Source organism: Tamandua tetradactyla, chromosome 15, assembly GCF_023851605.1.
Source record: "Tamandua tetradactyla isolate mTamTet1 chromosome 15, mTamTet1.pri, whole genome shotgun sequence".
NCBI lineage: Eukaryota > Metazoa > Chordata > Mammalia > Pilosa > Myrmecophagidae > Tamandua > Tamandua tetradactyla.
Window position 1 is genome coordinate 56463441 of NC_135341.1, and position 16684 is coordinate 56480124.

At 42.6% G+C, this 16684-nt stretch overlaps 1 protein-coding gene across 3 annotated transcripts in view; it reads left to right on the forward strand.

Annotated features, from left to right (window-relative positions):
• The window catches only part of OSBPL10 (oxysterol binding protein like 10), a 328106-nt gene that overhangs the window by 299072 nt on the left and 12350 nt on the right, over window positions 1–16684 (forward strand). For all 3 annotated transcript variants that reach the window (XM_077129920.1, XM_077129921.1, XM_077129922.1), the window contains one exon: window positions 9844–10324. In XM_077129920.1, coding sequence (XP_076986035.1) covers window positions 9844–10324 — 481 coding nt within the window. The remainder of the gene's footprint in view (window positions 1–9843; window positions 10325–16684) is intronic.

Genomic DNA, 16684 nt, shown 5'->3' on the forward strand with positions numbered 1-16684 from the left:
GATGTGCTCCCTCACCCTAAAGATACCCAATCCTTATCGCATCAGCCAAGGGTAGTTTAGACAAGATTTGTATTTTGAGAGAGAGGCCAGCTGCAATAATTCTTAAGTTTCTGTGATTCTTAGAAAATTGTTTAAATTGTTATTAAGCAAAGAAATGCAAAAATAGTGACGTTGACACTCTATTTTATACCTTCTAAATCAGCAACAAAACAGTAGATGTACATTGCACCTAGTGTGTACAGGGGAAAAATGATAAACCAGCCCTCACTAATGCCTTATAAGTTGACCCCCACTTTTTTGAAAGCATTGGCTACATGTATCAAGTCATAGAAATGTTCACTGAAGCTTTTTATTTAATTAAAATTGTCTTTAAATTAAATACGGAAGAGATACAAAATATAGGCTATACGAATGGTAGAGAGTCGGGGCTGGCAAACTTTTTATTATTTATTATTATTTAAGGTTTTGTGGGCCGTACGGTCTCTGTCACAACTACTCAGTTCTGCCATCGGAGCCCAAAAGGGGCCATGGACCCTGTAGACATGGTGTAGCTGTGTTCCAGTAAAACCTTACTTATAAAAGCAGATGGAGATTTGACTCATGGAGTGTAGTTTGCTGCACTATCACTAGCATCCATGTACTCACCACCAGGTTTAAGGAAAGAATATTATCAATACCTGTGTACACCTTGGTGATATGTAACGTTCCCCAAATTGTTGTGTCGTCATTTGCCTCCTCCATCAACAGTGGTATGGATGGTCAGTTTGGCTGTCTTCGAGCTCTTGGTGTATTTCAGGCAATGATTTTGTGGACACATTGGACATCCAGCTTTTCTCATTTGATTGAATTATTTCCATAGGCTGAATTTCCAAGGTTCGTCAAAGTATGCAAAAATGAACATTGCTGTGGTAAGCTCCTTTTATATGGGGGAAATTTTTTATGAAAGGAGTCAGAGGGTCACAGGACCCTGGAAATGGGCCAACGAGGTGGCGCCATGGCCACTAGGGTTCTTCCAGCTCCCAGATAATTGCTTCTGTTTCCCTTTCCCGATGCCTTCCACTCCTCTTCTTCCCAAATCTTGTGTTTAATGCGCTGCTATCTCTCCTGAGATGTTTGCATTGTAGTAGAAGATCATGGTGACATCGATTCCTGTATAAATCTGTGCCACGAGGGGCGGCCGTACGTGGTCTCCGTGCTCCCTCCCTGTGCTGCCAGCAGATGCGCCTCAGTTCCTTTCTTCCAGGAAGGCTTAAACCAAGTGATGCTGTTTCCTCAGGCCCCCTGGGGGCAGCATGAGCCTTGACGAGAGCTGGTTTTCACTCCAGTTCTCCTACTTATTTAGCCATCCCTAAGTTAGGAAACCCCTCTGGGCCTTGATTTTCTCAGCTGTAAAATGGAATAGTTAGACCTGCTCACAGATTTCTTGAGGAGATTGCACAGGATAGCGTACTTGAAGCCCAAAGCACTGTGCCTGCCTCGAGTTCTATAAATGGTTTAAGTTCAAAACCTTTCATGTAGTCTTAAAATAACTTTCATACTTTTTTTTAAACAACTATTTCTCCTTTTTCTCCAAGCAGGTATCTTTTTTTTTCTTTGAAGATACAGTGGATCCATAATGATTTATTAATGCTTTGAGATTTTGCATATATATATACACACACACACATTTTCTCTTTTTATATCACGCCAACATCTGTGGAGTCCTCACTATGTGCCAGGCAATACTGATAACATTTAAAGAACATATCATGTGCCATGCACAGTAGTATTTCATATAAATTAACTATTATCCTTACAGAACCCTTCAAAAGTGGGTATTGAAAGTAGTCACATTGTACAGATACAAGAACTGAGATGTCATCCAGTTGTATTTTGATTCATTTAATCAGCACATCAGTCCCGGATACTACCTGTTTATCTTTTTTACAAATGGGGAAATTTAGATGCAGCAAAGTTCAGAAGATTGTACCTCCTGACAGCCTAGTTGGGTGGTGGTCCTCGGATTCAGGTCATATCAGCCTTTTATCTTCTTTGCTGGACTGCTGCATTTCTTTTTCCTCTGATAGCTAGAGAGCAATTTGTGAGGATTCACTATTGTGACTGTGAAAATATCCTGTCCCTCAACTAACTTTCTCTCTACCTTTAACACTTATTGAGGCTTCTTGCCCAAATTCGTCTATAAAATGATGCATACAAACTTGCCAACTCCATCACTTCTTCCACCATATTCTTTTTTTATGTCTTCATTGGCATAAAGTAAAAACAAACTTCCATAATTCATAAAAATAAAACGAGGGAAACTGCCACAAAAAAAATCTTGAGGCGAATGAAAAGCATCAGATGTTTTCCAAAATTCACTAGACAGTAAATTCAGTTAGTATGCAAAAAATTAAAAATGAATCATGCACATTAGAGCAACTAGAAGTAAAAACCTAAATTTGTGAAATTGTAACCCATGTCAAACTCTGAAATATGTTCTACAACTAATTGTGGTGCTGTGCTTTGAAATTTGTAGCTTTCTTGTATATATGTTCTTTTTCACAAAAAAAGTAGATTGTGATGATAGATTATTTAAGCCTTCTAGCCGCCTATATTCTGGAGCAGCTAGAAGGAAAAATCTGAGAGTGTGTATGGTAGCCCATGACACACTCTAGGATCTGTCCTATAACTATTTGTTGAAGAATGCTTTGAAAACTATTGCTTTTTTATTTCTGTGCTTTGTATATATGTTATTCTGTACAGTAAAAAACAGTTTTAAAAAATGAATCACGCACAAAAAATAAAATCGCGCCTTTTGCCTTAATACTTCTTTGAGCTAAGAACATTAATAATTTGCACACAATGACTATGGCTCACTACATAGTGGATGATGAATTACTTTATATAAATGCACTTTATATGTGCATTTCTAATTCAACATAAAGACTGGGAAAGAACACTATGTTGATCCCATAGCCAAAACACAGAAGCTTGAAGAATAACTTTTTGAAAAATATCTGCGCAGTTATCTTAATTAATTATACACCAAAGGATCAGGGATGGGTCAGCGGTTGCTTTTGGTCATTGGGAAACTCTCTTTTAGTCTCCAACTTTGTCATTAAACTGTTATGTGATGAAGTTTCGTCTAATCTCCATGGTCCTTATTGCCCCCTGGCCTCCAAATGAGGACTGATGTCCCTGATGATAATGATGACCAACCTTTAATGAGCACTGACCCTGTGCTCAGCACAGGGCTAATTTAATATTCCCATTTAGTACCGAAACCCTAGGAGTACGTATTCTTATTATCCCCATGTTCCGCCTGAGGGGTGGGGTCTCAGGGAGATGAATTTGAGTTCATGAGCCTAGTAGCTGGGTCATCGAGAGATGAAACTCCAGCCCACAAAAAGTCTGACTCCTTCCTCTCTGCAAACTGAAGTCTGTGACTCTGAGGGATTAATTTCAGGGGGTATGCCCTCTTCATGAAGTAAATATCTTCTTTGAAAAGTTATTTCAAACTGTTTTTCAATCCCTCCCCATCCCTCCCCATCCCCCCCGCCCCCCACCCCCACCCCCAGAATGTAATAAAGCTTTTCCTGATTTTCCAAGCACTGGTAGCTGGGTATAAAGGGACCTGGTGCTTTACGAAAATCCAGGGGATCATCCTACTGGCTATGTAAAGAAGCCTTTGGTGGTGTAAATTATCCACCTCTTACTTCGTGAGGTTGGGGTTTTGTATACTGCACCTGATTTACTTAAAGTATTATACAAATTAACCTAGGTGGATGTATCAGTCTCTCTCTGCTTGCTTGTTGGCACTGGGTGATTGGGCGTGCCAGTTTAAGGAGAGAGGATTATGCACATAGTCCCCAAGGTTATTAAGTTAACCGATTTGTTTGTTTGTTCTGGAGAAAATTGCTTCTTCCTTTGCAGAGTGCTGCTATGTTGGGGGGAGGGGACTGTCATTCTTTCTGGGTGTCCTTTGCCTCCCTTGCTGTGTGATCATTTATTCTAAGAGCCCGACTGGAAGATTAGTTGTTTGCTTCTAGATTTATAGAACTTTGAGTGTAATTCATTGTTCTCCGAGTCCCTAGTGAAGGTCTTTTTTTTTTTTTTTCCCTTCCCCAAAGTAGTTCATTATCTTAATTATTTTAATGGGAGCAAAGGCAGACCTTATTGATAGCTCGATAAATCTGCTGTAGCAATTGAGACCATTTGGATGCCATCAGTCTGAACAGCTGGGCCATCACTCACCCGCTGTTGGAGGCAGACAGTCCAATTAGTGCTCAGCACTTCTTGGCGCTGTATTTCCAGTGCCCACTGCCCAAGAAACAGAGGATTAAGTGACTTATTTGTGAAAGCACCCAAAAATAAAAAATTAAAAAAATAAAAAAGGTAAAGGGGATGGAGAAAGGTCAGAGAAAATGTATAAAAAGAAATAAGACCCGACAAGACCAGGAAATCCACTTTAATGGAAGGATATGAGTCTCACCCAGAGTGTTCAAGTGATGTGTTTGAAAGACATCACTTTGGTGTTCTGCACAAGCACCACCAGGAGAAACCAGCGAGAGATGAAAGAGGAAATAGTAATTCCACCTGAGCCCGTTATTCTCCATCTCTCCAGCTATTCCCCTTTTTTCTAGCTCTGACAAAGCCACAGCATCATTTAGAGAGCAAAATACATACCTAGTGGTTTGGATTTGCTGTTGGCTGGGAGCTCTTATTCCCTGAGTCTGCAATTTCAGGAGGATTGTTTTTGAAAATTGATGAGTTCTCACGTACTGCATCTCCACTAGAGCCTTTTCTCTCCAACTTTTATTTTGAGTAGTTTCTAATCTATAGTGAAGTTGTAAGAACAGTACAATGAGTTCCCATATATTCTTCACTTGTATGGCCAATTATTAGCATTTGGCTCTTTGGCCTTTCTTCACCCTTCTTCCCTGTCCCAGGCTCTTTCCTTCCCATTTGCTCTCTCCCTTCCTTCCATCTCTCCACCTTGTCTCTTCTACCTTTCTCTCTTTCCATTCCTCCCTCCCTGATCCCACACATACACATGAGCCTTTAAGTATATGCTTCTGGTTTTTTTGATGAAACGTTTGAGGGTACTTCCTCACAGTTCTCCCCATGCCTCAGTGAGTATCTCCTAAGCATATGGACATTCTCCAACACAACAATGCATTTCTCACACTTGAGAAATTTAACATTGATATGCTGTTATTTCAAATACAGCTCATTGTAAATTTTTCTCAAATTGTCCCAATAATGCCCTTTATATCTACTTTCTTTTTCCTAAATCCATGATCCAGTACAAATTGTGTTTGGTTATCATGTCTCTTTAGTCTCCATTAATCTAGAAAAGTGCCCTCCTTTTTTTGCTTTCATGACAGTGATGTTTTTAAAGAGCCTGGTCAGTTTTTTTTTTTTTTTGAAGAATGTCCCTTAGTATGGATTTATCTAATTTACCCCCCTCATGATTCAACCTAGGTTTAATAGTTTAGGAAATGTTTTTGTTTGTTAAAACTGCCAGAATGCAATATACCAGAAATGGATTGGCTTTTACAAGGAGGATTTATTAGGTTATAAGACCATGAAAATGTCCAAATTAAGCTATCAACAAGATGTTACCTGGACTCTGAAGAAAGGCTGTCAGTATATGGGACACTCCTGTCAGCTGGGAAGGCACATGGCCAGCGTCTGCTGGTCCTTGCTCCTTGTTCCGTTGCTTTCAGCTTCTGATTCCAGCGGCTTTCTGTCTGTGTCCTGTAGGTCCTCTTAGTGTCTCTGGGGCATTTCTCTCTCTACCAGTCTGTGGGTCCTCTCTTGGCTTACCCACTGCAAACTCTGGATTTTATCTCTTAGCCTCCCTTGGCTCTCTCCAGGTTCTGGTTCTTTCAGTTTCTGTGGGTCCTTGCTTAGCATCTCCTGGGGGCATTTCTGTCTCCAAATGGCTGTGCTTTCTCCAAAATAATCTCCCTTTTAGCAGATTTCAATAAACGGATTAAGACCCACTTTGAATGGGTGACAGTCACATCTCCATGGGAACAACCTAATCAAAAATTCCCACCCAATAGTAGGTCTGCCCCCACAATATTGGATTAAAGGAACATGTCTTTTCTGGGGTACGTAACACCTTCAAACCAGCACAGGCAGTAATAACAATAGATGATGTTGAGTAGAGGCTTTTTACTCTTTGCTAAAGAGAGAATGGAGATTCTTTCAGATTAGGCTATGCTATTCATTCCTCCTGGCTCCTCAGGAGCCTGTGAAGATCCCATCCTGGAGCCTTTGAAGGCCATTTTCTAATCCCCCATTAGGTGAGGGGGAGGCTCTGGGTTGAGCCTACTCATTTGTTAGACGTTTAGTGAGCATCTCCAGTACATCAATTTCCATGGTTTCCTGCCCCAGAAAACATGTTTCTGAAATAAGCTAGAGTCCTGTCCAAATGCCTTAGGCATGCTCCTAGCCCTGAAGTTCCTTGGTATGTATCAGAATATTCTGGGATTCCTTGAGAGAAGTAGCTATTGAAAACTTGGTATGAAGTAGTCTGAAGTATTAAAACAATGATGAATAAGAGCCTGCATTTAAAAATATGGGAAGTTTTCCTCTGTTTTTTAAGAGTTTTATGGTTTTAGCTCATGAGGTATTTGATCCAGTTGTAGTTTATTTTTTATCTGGTGTGAGGTAGGGATCTACCTTCATTCTTCTGCATGTAGATACCCAGTTTTCCCAACACTATTTGTTGAGGGGACTTTTCTTTCCACAATTAATGCATTTGGACCCCTTGTTGAAATTAAGTTGACCATAGATATATGGGTTGATTTCTGACTTCTCAGTTTGACTCCATTGGTCTATATGTCTGTCTGTGTGCCACTACTATGCTGTTTGGTTTACTGTGGCTTTGCAGTAAGTTTTAAGTCAGGGAACAGATTGGGTGGCCCAGCTGTCTCAGTTCCTATTCCACTGAAGGAAGGAAAATTCTCTCATTGATCAGAAGCAGATAATTCTGACATGTCATGGACTCATGGGGATGACTTTGAGGAAACAGTTGGGAGTCCTGAGGTCTCCTCCTATCTCTACCTCTGGGTGGTTTAGACATAATGCCTTACCCACCACCCAGTCTCTGTTCCCTCAGCTCTGAGAGTAATATTAGAACATTGAACCTCAGTGTTCAGTGATTTGGGGTTCTGAGTGAAGCTTTTTCTCTTTGTTTTGCTTCTGAGTTTGGAAATGTTGACAAAATTGAGGGAAATGCCTTAAATTCTTGCCCTTTTCAAAAGTTTATAATTAGTGAGTAAATGCTATAGCTGATCCTTTCATTATGCTTTTAGTCTCAGGTACAAATATGAGAATTCCTGTGGTCCAGAAGTAGAATTGTTGCCAGATAAGCCCCATTTCCACAGGCTAGGGAGAAGGATGCGAGTGAAAGTGATGATGTTAACTTTAAGGTTCCGTCTGTTAGGACTGACAGGACCCTGCATGTGTATTTCTGTCCTGCCTCCTGGCTTGCCTTCTGATCAGGGTCTCCTGGACCTGGGAAAGGAGAGAGCAGGAAATGGAATCATTTAGGGATGTGTGAAAGTGCAGACATTTGTGGCCTTTTTTCTTTTTTAATCAATTTGGCCTGATTGGGGGATTCCAGGCTACTTAAATCCTCACCCCTCAACCTTTGCAGCCTACCTGACTGGAGTTCATAGGGGAGCTTCTGGCTCTGGGAGTGGGAGAGGGAAAAGGTGGTAAGTGTTTGGGATTATTTTGCTTGTTTGGTCTTCACTCTGCTGTTGAATACCTGCATGGTGGGAGGCCATGGGAGAATGCAGCAGCCTGGCCCAGTGAAGACTTAGTGGAAGAGCAAACCTAGAGAGCACAGTAATGCTGCCAAATGGTGACCACTCCTGCAAACAGACATAAGAAATAGTAGAGGGGGCATCCAAGGCCATTTCAAAGTAGGATATGTTTTTCCTGGCCACATGAGATCCTTAGGCAGCCAGATTCTCAATTTCATCAGGTTCTGGCTAAAGGAAAATTGGGACATGGTCATCAATTTGCATAGCTGTTTTTTAAATAGTGTTTCTTTTTCTTTTGTTTGTTAAAGGCAAAGTGGAAAGGTGCTCGGGATAAATTTTTTTAGATTTCTTAGTTCTATTAGCTAGAGAGATGTGTTAATATTTTGGATACGTCTATGATATTTGGATTGCATTATATGTCTACTTTTGTACCTGGCCTGCTTTTTACCTAGCGTGGCTGTGTTTTCCTCTGACATAGTTTTTAAATGAAAGATAGAAAAGCATTTTGAAAGATACCAAACCTCCCATCTCCAGTAGGCTGAGCTTTCTCTGATTTCCTCCATAATCTTTGTGCTCTACTCAATTATTTCTGCCTGTCTATCTGTATTTCTCTGAAGACATCTCTTCTGCCTTTCATTATATCTACATCATTTGCAAGGAAGTGTCTTTGAAACCTGAACTGGAGTCAGAGTTACAGGTCATACAAGCCCATGTGATATTGGTGATCAGTGAGTGTACCTGCTTGCAAATGTCAACATGGGAATTAGGGAATGTACGAAAGGAGGACAGAATCGGACATATAAGGAGGGAACATAAATCAGCTGGGTGGCCTTGGTCAACTTTCTTCAACTTGTCATGACTTTTTGCTGTCATGTGGGGAGTGCTGAGAAGGAGCCAGCAGGTCTTAGTCTTGCCTTCAAGCTTTAAAATCCCATGACTCCATCTTTGGAGAAACAATATCAGATGCTTAAGGTTAAAGAACTGTGTCTTGCAGCTAAGTGTGTGGAATATGAATTTCTAACAACTAAATTATTTTAAGATCACTCTAGGGCAATGAGAAAAAGACTCTTTTACTTAGCAGTAATAGTAATGGATAACCTGCCTTCAAGGCAAGGTTTAGGGTGTCCTTTATTTACTGTAAGTGATCTATTCATTGGGTCATTGGTACTTGGGTTTGTGCTATACCCAAGTGGAACCTGGATCCACTTTGAATTAAAAATGGGTCTCTTTGTCACATCTCTGACACTCAATAAGACTTTTGCTTGCTATCTGTAGTAGAAACAAACTTGGAGGTAATCCCAACTCCTATGTAAGACCATTCACCAGAAGATTCTTTATGTCAAGTACAACTTAATTCTTTGTAACTTCTATTTCTTTCTTCTGGCCCAGCCCTGTGGAGCAGCCTCTACCCATGAAGTAGCCATGGCTCTTCCCCATGGCAGCTCTGCAGACATTTGACTGCTGAGTGACCTGCCTCTTCCCTGGGCCAGGGCGCTTTCCATAATCCTGTCCTGTTTTGATCATGTTGAGGTTCATGCAGTTCTCTTCTAACAGAGTCTTACAAATAGACATTTGTGTTGATGGTGGTTCCTGGCCTGCCTGGGTCACTTTTGAAGTGGTACCAACAACTGCCAGTATCCATGTTCATGAGAACCTATTGGGTGCCCCCCTTGGCCTTCCTTGGTCTCAGGAAGAATATGGAAAGACCCTTTCAAGCTGTTTCCTTCATATCTATAAATAATGAAGAGTAAAAGAGGGATGGGTATTACAAGAGCAATAGTGATAGAAAGGGAGGCAGTGGCTGTTGTTTGCCTCAGATAAAGCAGAGAAAGAAATCACTCAGAGCAGTCTTCTCCATAAAGCTGAGTTGGCTTTGAAGCAACTTCCACAACAGCTACTTCCATCTTCTTTGATACCATTTCCCCTGATTTGTGGTTCATGCACAAATCAAAAGAAATTAACCCTGGGCTTACGCCGTTGTGAATTTGCTTGACAGTGGTTGCAGCCTTTAATTTTTCCTTTTTTGCTTTTTCATGTAATCACAGGGATTCCTGTCTGACTTTGTCTTTTCTGAATGCAGGTGGTGCTTCCCACATTTATTTTGGAGAAGCGGTCCTTGCTGGAGATGTATGCAGATTTTATGGCACATCCAGACCTATTGCTGGCCGTCACTGCTGGAGCCACTCCAGAGGAGAGAGTCATCTGCTTTGTGGAGTATTATCTCACGGCCTTCCATGAGGGCCGCAAGGGGGCCTTGGCCAAGAAGCCCTACAATCCCATCATCGGCGAGACCTTTCACTGCTCCTGGGAAGTACCCGTGGACAAGATCAAGCCAAGGAGGACTGCTTCTCCCTGTCCTGTCAGTGATCATGACCACCCGATAGGCAATGACCCTTCCAAAAGCTACAAACTAAGATTTGTGGCTGAGCAAGTGTCCCACCACCCACCCATCTCCTGCTTCTACTGTGAATGTAAGGAGAAGAGACTGTGCATCAACACTCACGTATGGACCAAAAGCAAGTTCATGGGCATGTCCGTAGGGGTCTCAATGATAGGGGAAGGTAAGCCATGTTGTATATTGGGGAAGGGAAGCCATGTTGTATGTTGGAATTTGTTTTTCACTCAATGATGTTTGAATACCCATTTGATAATTGGTGGTTATATGTATGGATTTCTTTGTTTTTACTTTGTTTTTAAATGAGGTGTGGGGGAAGGTAGAGGTTTTGTTTGAGTTTTGTTATTTTTGTATCCCGTATACTTCCAGGTGCCAGTAGTTTCCCAATGGGGCCACATTTCTCTGGGTTGGCTTATAACAGGAATCTACTGGCTCATGGTTTTGAGACTAGGATAAGTATAAAATTTTCAGTGAGGCAGTGTTTCTCTGTGACAACTATGGCTTCTGAGGCTGGCTGCTGGTGATCATTGATGCTTGGCTTTTCTGTCACATGTCAGTTTGTAGGGCAGCTTCTTCTCCTTTCCCTTCTGGGTTTCACTGACTTCCAGCTTCTGGCTGCTGCCCATGACTTCTCGCTTTCCATGTCCCATTTTTCTTTGTTTATAAGGACTTCAGCCGTGTTGGATTAAACCCCACCCTCATTCAATTTGTTATTCCATTAACTAATAATATCTTCAAAGGTCCTAATTACAAATGGGTTGACACCCGCAGGATCAGGGGTTGGAACGTGAACATGCCTTTTGTGGAGGACATGATTCAGTCCCCAACAGATGGAATAAAGCCATTTGTCTAATCAGCGGCCCACCCTGGATCGTCACATACTATGTATGTCTTAAGCCAATGTACATGCAATTTTTTTCAGCTTTGCATGCATATTAGAGTTGGCTCCAAATCTGAAAAAATACATTTTTATTCATTCTCACTGGTGTTCTGGCTCACAGACAATGAGGATAATAGTGCTGCCTATTCAGAATCTGCTCCTAAAAATTCCCAAGGCAAATCTTTTGACGCTTTGCTAGAAATTCTGAGGCAAGAACACAGTATAATCACACCACTGGTGGATTATATGTTACTATTTTAGCAAATAGCTGTGAATGAAGTGTATTCATTGTTTGAAAAAAACCTATAATAATCCTTGTTAAATACAAGCATCTGCATTCGTGGTTCTTCACCTTTTTTTTTTGAGTCACCATTCCCTTTGAGACTTGTTTGTGGATTCTCTTCCCAGAAAAAGTACCAATCACAAAATCTGGCCTTTGGTTTCAGGCAGTACTTGGCTCCTTGGAAGCTCTTCTAAAACCCCATGAGATAAGAATGCCTTTCATTGATTCAACACAGCTTTATTGAGCACCTACCTACTAGATACTAGATAGCGATTAGGAGCTACATCAACTTGCGTGTACAAAACAGTCAAAAAAATCTCAACCCTCACGAAGCTTCTATTCCACTGGGTAAATGAGATAAATAACTAAATTATGTGGTATGTTGGAAGGGGATAAGTGTACCTGAGAAAAATAAAGCAAGGAAGGGATCTGAAAAAGCTGGGAAGAAAACAGTTGAACTTTTAGATGGTATGGCTGGCGAAGGCCTCACTGAGAAGACAGTGTTTGAGCAAAGTCCTGAGGAGGGGCTGAGAGGTAAGCCTCGTGGGTTCTCAGAAAAGAGTATGAAGGCAGAAAGAATGAGACCGAGGCCCAGAGGCAGAATTGTGTTTGGCATATTGTGGAAGACTGAGGAAGCCTAGGTGGGTGGAGAAGGTAAGATCAGAGAGTTACTGCGACCGGCTCTTGTAGGACCTCCTGGGCCATCCTTAGGGATCTTGGCTTTTTCACTGAGTGAGCTGTGAAGTCACTGAAGTTTTAAGAAGAAGAGTGCCATGATCTGCCTTACATTTTAGCTATATTGCTCCAGTGGCTTGTTGAAAATAGAGTATAAGGGGGCAAGGATGGAAAGCAAGGAGATCGCTAGGAGATTACAACAATATCCAAGGAAGAGATGGACCAGGGTGGACATGGTGGGGAAAGTAAAATGTAAGAGTCTGGATATATATATATTCCTAAAATAGAGACAGCCGAGAGGATTAACCTGAGGATTGGATGTGGCGTATGAGTGGAAAGGCGACTCCAAGGTTTTTGACCTGAGCAACTAAAAGAATAGAGTCACCATTAACTTGGATGGGAGAGGGTGGGCTGTGATGGGGCTAGATTGCTAAGACAGAATAGGAGTTCCGTTTGTTGTGTTAACCCAGTGGGAAGGGACCAGGCATGGTTCTAGGGTTATTTGAAGATGGACCATTTCTCATCAACTCATCTCTAACCTGGGGATTAGGAATCAGAATGTGTGAAAGTTCAAGGAGCCACAGGATGTCATAAGCCCAGGAATGTAGAGTGAGGTGGGAGTGAGCAGGAGATGGAGGACCAGGTAAGGGTGGTGGCTGGTCAGAGGGTTTTAGGACCCCCATAAAGATAGCTGGTCTGTTTCCTTGTTCCCTGCCACCCTGAAGCCCAGAAAACAAGCTTGATTTCAGTGTGCTTCCAGAGGGGAAGGGGTAGATAAGATTAGATAGTTCCTTCCAGGCCTCTCTTCTGAGCTCTGTGACCACTTGGATCCCTGGACTTGGCCTTCTCCCCAGAACGAGTGACAGAGCTGACCCTGCATAGCACCCTTGGATTAAAGCCATGCCACAGGACCCAACGACCGTATCTCAGCCCAGGCCTTGGACTACTGGAGATTGTGTGAGCTGTGAGAGCTCGGGTTAGAATACCTTGAGTAGCTCTTACTGTTGTAGATGGAAAGGATAATGCACAGGAGAGGATTTCTAAACACCCCTGTATGAAGGTTTATGTGTGCAATGATTTGTATACTTGGGTTCATAATAAGAAATGGGAGTGGCATTAATCTTGATTTTGACTTATCTGGGGCTCTGTGTTTCTGTGGGTGGCTAAAAGCCTGCCTAACACTGCATGTTTTGTACTAGTAAAGTTTTTCCCTTCATTTAAAAACAAAAATTGGTATTCAGGAGCTCATCTTGTTCTGTTTAATTTTATTATTTCAAATTCCCCACATGATAATTTTTTTAAAGATTATGTTTTCTAGAGAAGGTAGAACATTCAAGCAGTTATACCTTTATACTTTTAGTTTACACTATGTCTTTACATGAGTAGGTACCTGCACATTTGATATGCTTTTTTTTTTTGTATGCTGTATGGCGGGGTCATATTTCATTATTTTTCCATGTGAGTATCCCATTATTGCAGCACTATTTGTTGAATTTTTTTTTTTTGCGTGTTTTTTTTTATTGTTTGTTTGGCTTGTTTGCTTGTTTTTTGGGAAGTGCATGGACGGAATGGAACCCAGGTCTCCCGCCTGGTAGGGGAGAATTCTACCACTGAACTACCCGTGTACTCCCTGATAGAGACACCTTTGGATGTGTTTATTTAACACATTAAAAGTCAGTCAAATAAACCCATTGGTTTATTCATTCATGTATTCATTCATCCACTCATTTGACAAATGATGTACACTGTCCTCGGTGCTGGGGATGCACACGTAACTGTTACAGACAGAAGTCCCTGCCCTCATGGAGCTGACATTCTAATGCGGTGAGTCAGACAGAAGACAGGAGGCATGCATGAAATGTGCAGTGCGATGGTTGCTGAAAAGAGCGGGCAGGAAAGGATGATAGAGCCCGGGGTCAGGGCAGATGTTAGCACTTAAAACAGGGTAACCCTCAATGAGATTTTTGGAGCATTTGAGTGATAGTTTACAGGAGAGGAAGGAGTAAGCCATGTAGGTGGCTTAAGAAAAGGGGTTCATAGCACGAAAACACAAGTGCAAATGCCCTGAGATAGGAGCATGAATTGGGAGTTCCAAGAAATAGCACCGAGACCAGCGCTAGCTGGAGCAGAGGAGGCAAGGGGGGAAAGTAGGAGGAGATGATGTCAGAGGAGGGGCCAGATCAGGGGGGCCTCGTGGGCCCGGGGAAGAACTGTGGCCTGAGAATGAGAGTCACTCGATTTTCCCAGCATCGTGGCTGCTGTGTAAGAATAATCCAAAGGTGGGGAGCCGGCCAGCAGTGGCAAAGGTAGATGTAGGAAGACCAGTTATTTTTTACTTTCACTTTTCTCCCTCTCACATGCATATGCACACAGACACACTGAGTTTAAATCTGTGATGAGTCAGAATAAGAGCAGGTGAATGTAAGATCTGATCAAACCAAATGTTTTTTCTGGTACATAGAAAATATTTATTTAGGTTCCTTTCCGGGGATTCCCCCGCACTAGGTAGAAATGCTTGCTGCTACTTATCAAGACATGGGAAATCCACAGATTATTAAATTGGAATATTAGGGTGGGTGCCTTCCAGTCTCTGGGCCACTCAGCAGGGGTTTTTGTCATTAGACAAATATCTGGAAATTTCTGGTAAAGCAATGTCTGGAAATTCAGTTTTTTAGAGTTTTAGGGAATTCTTCAGTCAGAGAAACAGTCTCTATCCCCTCTGCAATGTTTCTTTCTCTTACCAAAGAGCAACCCCTTCAGTCCCCGGCCTCCCACTCCCAGGTCCGCTCTGGTCAGGAGGTTTCTGGGGAGGAGCATCACGTGTGTGATTGTGTTTTTATGCTGGCTCTTCATGCCCAGAGCGTTTGCTCACCTGCCCCCTGCTCCCACCCTGCTTCTCTGTCCCCTCGTCTGTCCTGTCCCCCCATTTGTGTCTCCAACCAGCCCTTCCACTTAGGCGCCATCATGCAGGGGGCTCCTTCCTCAGCCCAGCATTGTACATGACCTCTGTTTTAGCTGAGAAATAACAAATTAAGCTGTACGACAACAGAGGCATTTATTTATTTGGGGTCTTAGAAGTTCAGTTTCAGCACAGATCAGCTAGCAGCCCAAGTCGTGTCCTGCCTTGGCATTTATAGGCAAGGGTTTTTAAAGGGAAGAAGGAAAACTGGACAAGTTGTTGGCGATTGGTAGATATCTGGGGTACTCTAATTGTCCTTCAGGTTAGATAGTTAACTGACTTCTTTATTTTGTGGTTCATTTTATGGTCTGGATGTCCTTGGAGTTTTGAGGAACACTGTCCCTTGACGCATTGCGTCCTTTAGTTTGGGCTACCTGGTTGAGACCTCCATACGAGTAACCTCCAGAATGACCTCCCAACTCCATTTTAAATTTCTTAACCACAGTAACTTATTTTATTTCTTTTAACACCTCTTTTGCATCTCCTCTAGAACTTTCCTTGCCTTGACAGTGGTGAGGTCCTTTTAGCCCTGTTTCCCCCGTCTGTCCCCTGAAGCCACTGACACCTTTTCTTTCACTTGTTGAATGACTGGGTCTCTGTAGGATGGGCAGATGCTGTCTCAGGATCTTAGCTCACCCTTGCTGGGCAAGGCAGGGGTGGGGCCTTTAGTTTACTTTGCACAGCCCCAGGCTTGAGGTGGGGGTGGGGGTGGGGGTACATTCAAATGCTGACAAATGCTCTGAATGCTACGGATGGGATACCATGTCACCATGTCACCATGGGTTTCCTGGGGCCCCAGAAGGAGCCATGTCTGAAGCAGGATTCGGATTGGCTGCTCACTTTTTCTACCTGCTTAAAAAGTCTAGTTAGAACTTCTCAGTTAATTAGGGTGCTGAATATAGTAGGATTCTGGAGACTCTGGAAAGCCCCTCCCATAGCCCTACCTGGCTGCCCACCCAGTGCCTCCTTGCTGTGGACAGACCTAGTCAGGGCCAGCCTTAGGCTTACCTAAATCCTTTGAGTAGCCACGCCCTTCTTTCTTTCATATAGATTAAATGTGCTCTCTGCAGCACACAATGCTTCTAGGAGATCCATAACTTCAAAGCAGAAGGCTCTGGTTCCTCTACTGAGAGCTCCTGGGGGTGGGGGTCAGTCCAGGGTTCCTTTTCCAGGTTTATTCCCTGTACCAATCCAGTGCATTCCATGAGCTTGTTGATTGGTTTGAAGTAACATTTTGTCCAACCCCCCTCATTTTACAAATTAGATCTTAGAGTGGTCCATTTGAAATTTTGATGTAAATATAGGGGCTTATCTTTTAAATTATTGCCTTCAGGCTCTGGCATATTTGACTACAATAAAATGCCATTTTTTAAGCTTCATTATGCCTTGAACTCACTTGCCCTGCAGCTCAGAGACTGCCAGGATTTAGCACTTTTGACACTGAAAGCCTCTGGTGCAGACACTGCAAGGGCTCCTGTACTCATCTGCAACCTCCTTCCCTGCCCCCCTCACCCCCATCCCCCCACTGTACTTGCAACTGGCCTACCCCAGCCCCAATCCCCAGAATCAGTGCCTTTTAATTGGGTCTGTGGAGAGAAGCAATTAATTCTAGTTAAGGATGTGGCACGCTTGCGTGACACTAAGGAGTGCCACACTGCCGGTGTCTGCAGATGTAGTCCCCACAGTTACTTTCCCTGATTCTGTACCATCCAGGGTAAGTATCCTCTAG